The following is a 10643-nucleotide window of genomic DNA, read 5'->3' on the forward strand; positions in this document are numbered from 1 at the left end:
TTTGACAAGGGAGCCTCCGAAATGTCCACATTCTTCCTCAACCGAGGATTCCCCAGCACCATTGTTGACAGGGGCCTCGACCGACTCCGGCCCATCTCCTGCAATTCTGCCCTCACCCCTTCTCTTCCCTCCCACAACAGCGATAGGGTTGCCCTTGTCCTTACCTACCATCCCACTAGCATCCACATTCGGAAGATCATCAGACACCATTTCCGCCACCTCCAGCGAGATGTCACTACAAGATGCATATTCCCCTCCCCTCCCTTGTCCACCTTCCGGAGGGACCGTTCCCTCCAGGACACCCTGGTCCACTCTTCCTTCACTCCCAACAACACCGCCCACCACCCCCCTCCCCCACAGCCCTACGGCACCTTCCCGTGTAACCGGCAAAAGTGTAACACCTGCCCATTTGCCTCCTCCCTCCCCACTATCCAAGAGCCCAAACATACCTTCTAAGTGAAGCAGTGCTTTACCTGCACTAAACCTAATCTACTGCATTCACTACTCACAATATGGTCTCTTCTATAGAAGTATAGACTGGATGACTGCTTTTCAGAGCACCTACGTTCTGCCTGCAAAAATGACCCTGAACTTCCAGTTGCCTACCACTTCAACACACCACCCTGTTCCCTGGCCAGTATCGCTGTCTCTGGCTTGCTGCAATGCTCCAGCAATGGTCAGCGTAAGCTGGAAGAACACCTCATTTTCTATTTGGGGACCCTGCAGCCTTCTAGATTCAATATAGAGTTCAATAACTTTAGGGCTTGAACTCTCCTATGTCCCAGCCCCCAACCCCAAACACTAGGCCTTGTTATCACATGGTCTGCCATTACACACAACCCATTGTTAGCCACTAACAGTCCCCATTAACAGCTATTCACCCTCCTACCTGATCGTTATCCACTCTTTTGTCTGTCCAACTGTTCTTCTCTCTCTTTGGGCTATATCCCCACCTATAGTTTAATCCCTTCCCCCTCCCCCCACCCTATCTTCTGGATATAAACCAACATTTTCCTAGCTACCAACAGTTCTGAGGAAAGGTCACCGGATCTGAAACGTTAACTCTGATTTCTCTTCACAGATGCTGCCAGACCTGCTGAGCTTTTCCAGCATCTTCTGTTTTTGTTTCCAATCTACAGCATCCACAGTTCTTTTGGTTTTTATACAGTAACAAATGGGCCTGGAGAAGTGCATTCAGTGATCCCTTAGAAAATATGGGCAACGAATTCAAGTTGAAGCATTCTTTACCTTTTCAAAGGCCATTTGTGAGTGTTTGTTTTGCGACTGGACTAAAGGAAGATTAGGAATTATACTTAACAAAATCAGAAAACAGAAAAAGATTTTATCTGCAGTAACCTCACTGCACAGTAGTTTTGCTGTTTAACTTAGTAAATCTAAGTGAAATGCTGAGTAAATTGGGCCCATCATCTCTGGAGTTTAGAAGAATGAAAGGTGATCTAACTGAAAGGTACAAGATTCTGTCGAGAGGGTAGACAATGTGAGGTTTTTGGTTGGGGAATCTGGAACAAGGGGACACAGTCACAGAATATAAGGGTACCATCTAGGACTGAGGAGGAGGAGACATTTCTTCTGTCAAAGTGTTGTGAATCTTTGGAATTCTGTATCCAGAGGATTATGCATGTTCCATCATCATATATACTACATTCAAGGCTGCGATAGCCAGATCTCTCAGGGAATTAAAAGATATGGAGAGCACATAGAAAAGTGGAGTTGAAGTCCTAAATCACCTGATTGTATTCAATGGCAAAGCAGGCTCGACGGGTCATTTGATCTACTTCTGCTTCTGCCTGTTGTGATCTTGCGCAGCAACTAGTTGACTGTCATGTATTATTTTTTAATGGCTGCTTGGTTATATCCTACTTGTACAATAAACTATTTATAAACAGTCGTCAAATCTTACTGACTAGAAAGAGGTCATTCATCCCATCAAGTCTGCACAGGCTTTTTGAAAGAGCTGTCTAATTAGTTTCTCACACTATCTCTCTTCATAGCCTTGCAAATTTCTAAGTACAGTGGAAGTCAGTTATAATGTGGTTCAATGTACCATAATTCACTTTTTGCATGGGTGCCTCATAGTTCCCAAAAGAGGTCTATCTTTAGTTAAATTGTCATTTTGCTAGTTAAAAATAGGAAAAAATAGAAGTTCTCTTATTAAGATGATTTACCTATAAGATTACTTCACTTTTGGACCCCAACATGTACTTCCACTGTGCATATTCACTCCCCTTTAGAAAGTTACTATTAAATCCACTTCCACCACCTTTCAAGTCATGCATTGCAGGTCAAAACATTTTTAAAATATATTTTCTTCACGACCTCCCTGTTTTTTTTCCTCTTGCCTGTTGCCTGTATTCCATTTTCTTTGGTTACTAACCCTTCTGATAATAGAAAGAGTTTTTCCTTTTTATTCTATCAAACCCCCCTCAGAATTTTGAATGCCTCTATTAAATCTCCCTTCAACCTCTCTGCTCCCACCTACTTTAATCTCTCCACATAACTGAGTTACCAAATATTGAGTACCATTCTAATAAATATCCTTTACACGGTTTCCAAGGTTTTGACAACTTCCTGGGGTACACTGCCCAAAACTGGATGCAATACTCTAACTGGGGCAAGCTAATGAAAACATCGTATAATTTACTTGCTGATATGGTATTTGCATCCAGGTATTTTTAAAGCCCAGGATGTCAGTTGGTCTTACAGTATTTTTGACTCGTCCTATTTCCTTCATTGGAACAACTGAATTTATCTGTTTCAGTCATGGTTACACATATTTTTCATCTTTTTCAGAGTGCGATTGAATCTCTGTTTGGGGCTTCCATGACAGGAATAGCATACTCTCTGTTTGCTGGACAACCTCTTACTATTCTGGGCAGCACAGGTCCTGTGCTGGTGTTTGAAAAGATTTTATTCAAATTCTGCAAGTAAGTTCCTGTTGGGAGGCATTTAAAAGGCTGCAAAGCACTGCAGTATTCTTCTGAATGAAAGAGCTTATGTAATCATTGACAAGCTCCAAGAGACCCTTTCAAATATTGGTACATCCACATGTGCCAACTTCCGGAAGACCAAACCAGCTACCCAAAACAAAATTGTGCTATCATTGTTGAACATATTTTTGTTTAGAAACATCCAATAAAATAACATGCCAGTCAGCCAACTCTCATAATATGGAATAGAACAGAAATTGAATTGTCTTACAAACTCAAAATTCCAGAGCCTGGAACTTCATTTCAGAAAGCTTTGGCTCAAAGAAACAAATCCTGCCATCAGTAATTTGTTTAAATTAACCAAACAATTTGAGCACCACATTTTTCTTCTGTACAATTCAGGTTGTTTTACAAAGTTTGTTGTAACTTTTAGTGTTGGTAGGAAAAATTGCTAAGTCAACTAGGTGCAGGAGCAGAAATATCAGTAGACAGAACCATGCTTCAGCTTTTGCCATTTCACCTGTACATATTTGGTTTCATTATATTGTCACACTCTGTGCGTTTCCCATCAGTTCCCCTTATTGTACTTGTCAATGCACAGGCCTGAATTTTTATGATGATGATGAAGAGCCTTCCTGTCATTGTGAAAATGGTTGTCAAAGCTCTGCCTTTCAAAATGGCAGCTAACATTTTTGCAGGGCCAATGGAATGTGGACAGATTCCAAATTGTGTATCTGTGGTTCATGGAAGTAACGACCAACATAAAACAGCAGCAGCCTCCAGTCATGTATGTTTTTCATTAGCCAGGAATGGGAAATGTGGCATGCAGATTTGGCCTGGTCTAAACTATGCAGAATTGCTTGGATTGATAGCCTAGCCTTTTGGTGAAGTAAGATACCTTTTGGATATGGTTGCAGGACACTTTTGAGGGAGATCAGCTGCCCTTTGAGATTGTGAAAAGTTGAAATAGATATGCGTAAAACAGTGCATAAACACGTTTGAACTGTATCCAGGAACTGTTAACAGAACTGTTAGGCTGTCAATGCATTGAAAGCTCCAGACATTTTTAAATATTTTAATAAGTGAGAGGGCTACCATTACAGGATTAGCACTGCATGACTTAGTTTTCAGCCTTCCATTATCACAGCAAGGGTCTCTTGTGTACAGTTGACTGACAGCTCCAAGTGATTATAGACCATTTGAAGTAGGACTATGAATTCAAATGTTTGTTTTCCTAAGAGACAAAAGGAAGATAAATGTAGTGAATGGGTGTTTATCAATGAGTTTTCTTTTTAAATAGTGAATTCTCAACACATGCTTAAGTTTTATTTTATCTCATCTCAGCGTGTATCTTGAAGTGTGCCCATTTTGAATACAGGTTGAGTTTGCATGATAAGTGTAATGGCAAATGGTGGTGGACTGGAGATGATGCATGAATTGGCGCTATTGACACAGGGTATATAAACACCTATGTGGGTGAAGGGAACAGGTTGGCACAGGGGCTATGAAAGGTTTGGGACTAGAGCATAGGTTGGCATAAGAGTTATCAAGGGCAACTTTCCCTGTAAGCTGTGCTGCTCCAAGGTTCCATGTATGGTGATCAGTGTCCGCACACTGATCACAGCAGTGACTTAAAGTTCCAGAAGTTGCTGCCGCACACAGATCTTGGAGGCCCACACATTGGAAAGAAAATTAGAAGGAACGCTAATCAAGGGCCATGGAGTGGTGGGTGCAAAAACAGATGAGCAAAGACCCATGGTTGCAGGGTAGAGGGCATAGGGGCTTTAGAGTGCTATAGCAGCATGGGTTGACATGGAGATTATGTGGGGGTTGTGATTTTCATACACAATTTGGGGACGTTGCTGACAAGATCAGAATTTGTTGCTCTTCCCTAAATGCCTTTGAAACTGAGTGACTTGATCAGCCATTTCAGTGTCAACCATATTTGGATTTGGAATCACATGTTGGCAGATTTCTTTCACAATAGGGACATTAATGAAACAGATGAGCTTTTATAACAATTGATAATAGTTTCATGAGAAGTATTACTGACATTAGTTTCAATTCTAGATTTATTACTTGGCAAATTCTACCAGCTGCCGCAGTAGACTTTAACTCTATGTCCTCAGGGCATTAGGCTGGGTCTCTGGAATACTATTCCAATGATTTTACCACCATGCCACCATCTGTGAATGGTGAGAGCTGGAGGGTTGCTTTATTTTTTATTTTTAAAAAATCTTTGACAAAATGCTGGTGCAGGCTTTCAACCCAACCTGCCTCAGCACCTAGCAGTCTCTGCACTATTTTCCGGGTCGCCCACCACAGCACCTAGAGACCCAAAGCCCCCAGAAATGAAAATTCAGAGTTCTAGCACACTTTCACCTGATGATGTCATTAAGAGGACTTCTTGCCTCGCCGTCAATGGAGATAGATATGTCTCAGGTACTTCATATTGGTAATAAAATTACTATTTATGATACAGAAGCTTTTGCAAATTTACTAGTTGATCAGACTGATAATGATGGGGACCAACTTTCAGTTCAAATCTTACAGCATAGTGAGCAGCATGTGATCTGAAGGTTTGGCCTTTGGGATGCCATTTACAACATGGCAATGTTGGAGCCAACTTAAAATATGTTCTATCATTTTTTTTCCCCCCAAGAAGAACTAACAATAGATCTGAAGAGAGATATGCAGAAAGCACAAAATGTTTACCAACCAGAAGGTCCTGATGCTAGATTTCAGCCAGTGAGCCGAAAGTTAAGGATTAATTAGAAAATATACACAGGCTTAATAATAAAAGAAAAAAAAAATTAGAAAGTGATGCAGAATACTCAAGCTGAATGGTTACCCAAAATTTAAATCCCAACAGAGGCAGGAGGCAGAGCCAGGACAGCGAGACGTATCCCAATTTAGAATACCATTCTTATAAGGTTGAGCATTTAAAATACCGCTGGAAGCATAGAGAGAAAGATGGTTGATCTTTCAGAAGTTAAGTAAAGCTTTTAAAGTGATTGAAGAATTTCAGTGCAAAATAAGTCCACCGTAAAAAATAAAATCAAGAGTCAGAGAAAGTCAGAAACAAGGAAGGAATTCCAATACTGAAAAAGTTTAAAGAAGGAAACAGATACAGCCAAGGAAGATTTAAACAAAACAATAGACCAAATTTGACATAAGATGGGGAATTATGGAGAAGAAAAATTCTAAAGATGTAGGGTTCCTTCAAGATTAGACAACAAATCTGAAGCGCAAGTTAACATTTTTATTCTGTTGGAGATATAGATATAGATATGGGAGAAGTGTGGAGTAGATGGGGTAGTGTTCAAATATGATTACAAAAATAAATATCAGTAAAATAGTTGGGACAAAGACGTAGGAGGTATGGTATGAGAAGATTTGAAAGGTTTAGAATGTGAGTTACCTCACCTAATATGGTAGCAGAGATCATATGGTCAGGACTTCTTGCTTAGCCTTCGATGGAGATGTCGGTGTCTTAAGTACCTTGTGTAAATAATTAACAGTCTGTAATAATTATTGTTTAAAGTGCAAAAGCCTCAGCATCTTTACTAGTTAGATCTGACTAATTATAATGGGCACCAACCTTAGGTCCAAACCTTTATAAGACCATCTGGATTCAAACTCACCTTACACTGAGGAGATGACAATCTCTGTGTAGACTAGAAAGATCTCACCTTAGATGAGTTCCAGTTCACAGTTCTCAACATGGAATGAGGAAAATCAGTAGGAGAATCCTAAGGATGACTGGTGCAGTAACAGCCTACTTTGTGAGTTTTGGATGCATTAAATGCAAATTTCATACTTGACCCAGAAGTACTTGATGCTGAAATTGGGTTACAAAGAAGAGATCATATAAAGTGCTCCACTCCTCATTACTGATATTTCACCTTCAATACAAAATATCCCAAAACATTCAAACCTAAAACAGGGAAACTGGTTAGAAATACTCATTTCTGCAACCTAGAATGTATATCAGCATCCATCATATTACAGCAAAACCTGCTGAGCCCCACTCTGACTTGACAGATTTGCTACCCTAACATAAATTTTTAAAACCACAGATCTAAACTTTGTAAACACTTGTACTATGTCATCTGCCCAATATAAATGCACCTTCTCTCACTCCCCTATTCTAGCAAAGCTGTCATGTTTGCTTTGTATGCACTTCTACAGCAGGAGAGATTAGCACAGCTTGAGTTAGTACGCTGACATTGATGTCTAGATGACCATTAGAATTCAGAATGTTCCTCTTATTTGATCTAATTTTACATTCTTTTAATTTGATTATCTCTTTCCTTTTTGTAGGGACTACAATTTATCCTATCTGTCCTTGAGAGCGAATATTGGACTTTGGACATCTTTCCTGTGTATCTTGCTTGTTGCCACTGATGCAAGCTCTCTTGTTTGTTATATAACTCGTTTCACTGAGGAAGCATTTGCTTCTCTCATCTGCATAATCTTCATCTATGAAGCCCTGGAAAAGCTGATCCATTTGGGAGAAATTTATTCTTTCAACATGCACACAAATTTGGACCAACTTACTCAATACTTGTAAGCATCATAGTTTGTATTTCTTGCCAACATTCTTCCCCGCTGCAGCATTAACATTGCAACTCACTTGGCCTTACATCCAGCTCTCCCTTCAACCCACCTATCCACCCAACCCACCTTTCTACCCAACCCACCTATCCACCCAAAACATTCAATCATTCATCCGCTCAGCTATGCACCATTATGTTCACTCAACATCTAAACTAGCCTTATGGCAAGCAGCTAATGCCATTCAATGGGGGTGTGCCAGCTGCATTGATTCTTTTTGTTGCTCTCTATATGATTCCTCCACCCAGAGAGTTCTTCTGAATGCTGCATCAGAAGTTGAAGTTTTTAAGTATCCAGTTAAATGCACAGTTTTCTGCTTGGTCACTGTCAGAGGCAGCGGTTCCAATACTGATTGGAGGTTTTGGGCCAGTAAAGACTTGGAGTTGTTAAAGACTTGGAGTTGTTCCACTGTGTATGGGTCTAAAGCCACCACTGTTAGTCGTGAAAAGTGCTAGTATATCACTGATTATTCTGGAGGAGTAAGGTATCTCAAATGTCTGAGAGACATGTGAAGCTGGTTGTTTCACAATGCTGTAGCATTATGAGTGTTCATTCACCACAAACAGGATGCTACCATGAAGCCAAAAAGACATTCCACTTCCCACATAAATGAGTAATTTGTTTTTTTGCAGTGGATGGAACATTGTCATGCCCAGTCCTATTCTGAACTTCAAACTAATTTTACATTTCAAAACTCTACAGACAGGCTGGGAAGGATGGCTGCTCAAGATCACCTAACATTTTTTTATGGATTGGAAACCCTCCCCCCATCTTGAGGAAAGAGAGGGAAGTATTCAGACTGATGTGAACCAATGCTTTCCCTGAAACCAATCAAAAAGCTGTCAATTGAATGGGTCATTCAGACACAAGAACACTGCCTCAAATCCCATAACGTGGGATCTGTAATTAATACAAACACTACTCTCCTTTTTTTGGAAAATGACTTTGAAATTTTAAGAAGTCACATGAGTGAGTCATGATGTTGTCTGCTTTTAAAATTAGCTAAAAGATATTTGCAGACAGTTCCATCAGAAAGCCAATGTAGCTGCAAGTGTTTTCAAGCAGCCATAGTAATTAGTGGCAATATCCAGAAAGCAGGCGATGCAGACAGAATTGAGGACTGTGCTAACTTGTTTCAGTTAAAGTTACTCTGAGAATCAGTTCTAAAAGGTCAATTACAAGAAACCTCATGACCTGCTTCGCAAGACCTTCATTTTGATTTCAGACCATTAAAACCATCCAAGAAGCTATCGTCCTTCCACACAGGAAATTAGTATTTGTAAACCTAAAACTGAGTTAATCATTAAGTTGTGAAAGTACTACATTTACCTGTAACCAATCTTTGTGTGTGTATATAAAAACTAGTGTGCAAGACAATGCAATTTAAATCCAGGTGAAGTGTAAAAATAAATACCCCATTCATATCTAAAATCATAAAAGCTTACTATTGAAATTATTTAATAGGATACACACACCTCTTTATTCACAAAACATACTGATCATAGGCAGTAAGAGAGCTCATAAATTCAGTCCATGACGGAATTGTGGGCTGCAATCTGGAATAAATTCATTGCAAATGAGCCAAATCTGACTTTAAGAGAAAATTGGAAGAAGCAGGGAATAGTGAGATAGCCAAAAGTTTGAATCAAAAACAGAAAGGATTACAGCAGTAATCTTTGTAATATTAAGCAAAGAAAATACAATAGCTGACTTCAGTGTAAAAGCATTTATGCAACATGAACAATTAATTCACCAAAATTAGCATCGCATTAACGTAGAACAGCTGAAGGCTATAGCTAAGCAAGTAGAACTAAATAAATACATGCAATAAAGCACAGAAGCCCCCAAGATACTAGAGCATCTTGGCCTCACCATGAATTTGAATAGGTGGAGCATACAGAATCTGAAACAGACGAAGTAACCCTACTCAAATTTGCTTGGAAGCTTGGAGTCTAGAGTTTCAGGCAAAGGAACAAGAGAGGAAAGGGAAAATCCAAGAGAAAGAGAGATTTCCAGAAGAGAAAGGGAATGGACGAGTATGCTTTTCAGCTAGAAAAGCTTGAGACAAAAATTCAGGCAGAGAAGGGAACTGAGACAGATTTATACAACAAGGTGTAGAGCTGGATGAACAGGAAAGCTGACGTTTTGAGTCTGGACCCTTCTTCAGAAATGGGGGAGGGGAAGTGGGTTCTGAAATAAATAGGGAGAAAGGGAGAGGCGGATAGAAGATGGATAGAGGAGAAGATAGGTGGAGAGGAGACAGACAGGTCAAAGATGCGGGGATGGAGCCAGTAAAGGTGAGTGTAGGTGGGGAGGTAGGGAGGAGATAGGTCAGTCCAGGGAGGACGGACAGGTCAAGGGGCCGGGATGAGGTTAGTAGGTAGGAGATGGGGGTAGGGCTTGAGGTGCGAGGAAGGACAGGTTAGGGAGGCGAGGACGAGCTGGGCTGGTTTTGGGATGTGGTAGGAGGAGGGGAGATTTTGAAGCTTGTGAAGTCCACATTGATACCATTGGGCTGCAGGGTTCCCAAGCGGAATATGAGTTGCTGTTCCTGCAACCTTCGGGTGGCATCGTTGTGGTACTGCAGGAGGCCCAGGATGGACATGTCGTCTGATGAATGGGAGGGGGAGTTGAAATGGTTCGCGACTGGGAGGTGCAGTTGTTTAGTGCGAACCGAGTGTAGGTGTTCTGCAAAGCAGTCCCCAAGCCTCCGCTTGGTTTCCCTGATGTAGAGGAGGCCACAACGGGAACAGCAGATACAGTATACCACATTAGCAGATGTGCAGGTGAACATCTGCTTGATGTGGAAAGTCTTCTTGGGGCCTGGGATGGGGGTGAGGGGAGAGGTGTAGGGGCAGGTGTAGCATTTCCTGCGGTTGCAGGGAAAAGTGCCAGGGGTGGTGGGGTTGGAGGGGTGTGTGGAGCGGACAAGGGAGTCACAGAGAGAGTGGTCCCTCTGGAAAGCAGATAAGGGTGGGGAGGGAAAAATGTCTTTGGTGGTGAGGTTGGATTGCAGATGGCGGAAGTGTCGGAGGATGATGCGTTGGATCCGGAGGTTGGTGGGGTGGTACGTGAGGA

The 10643-nt window shown here is 41.2% G+C and overlaps 1 protein-coding gene across 1 annotated transcript in view; it reads left to right on the forward strand.

Moving 5' to 3' along the window:
* LOC109934285 (electroneutral sodium bicarbonate exchanger 1-like) overlaps positions 1–10643 on the forward strand; it is a 216776-nt gene that overhangs the window by 155368 nt on the left and 50765 nt on the right. The window contains exons 10-11 of the mRNA XM_048618849.1: positions 2812–2945; positions 7272–7517. Coding sequence (XP_048474806.1) covers positions 2812–2945; positions 7272–7517 — 380 coding nt within the window. The remainder of the gene's footprint in view (positions 1–2811; positions 2946–7271; positions 7518–10643) is intronic.

The sequence above is a fragment of the Rhincodon typus genome, chromosome 41, assembly GCF_021869965.1.
Source record: "Rhincodon typus isolate 14 chromosome 41, sRhiTyp1.1, whole genome shotgun sequence".
Classification (NCBI taxonomy): Eukaryota; Metazoa; Chordata; class Chondrichthyes; order Orectolobiformes; family Rhincodontidae; genus Rhincodon; species Rhincodon typus.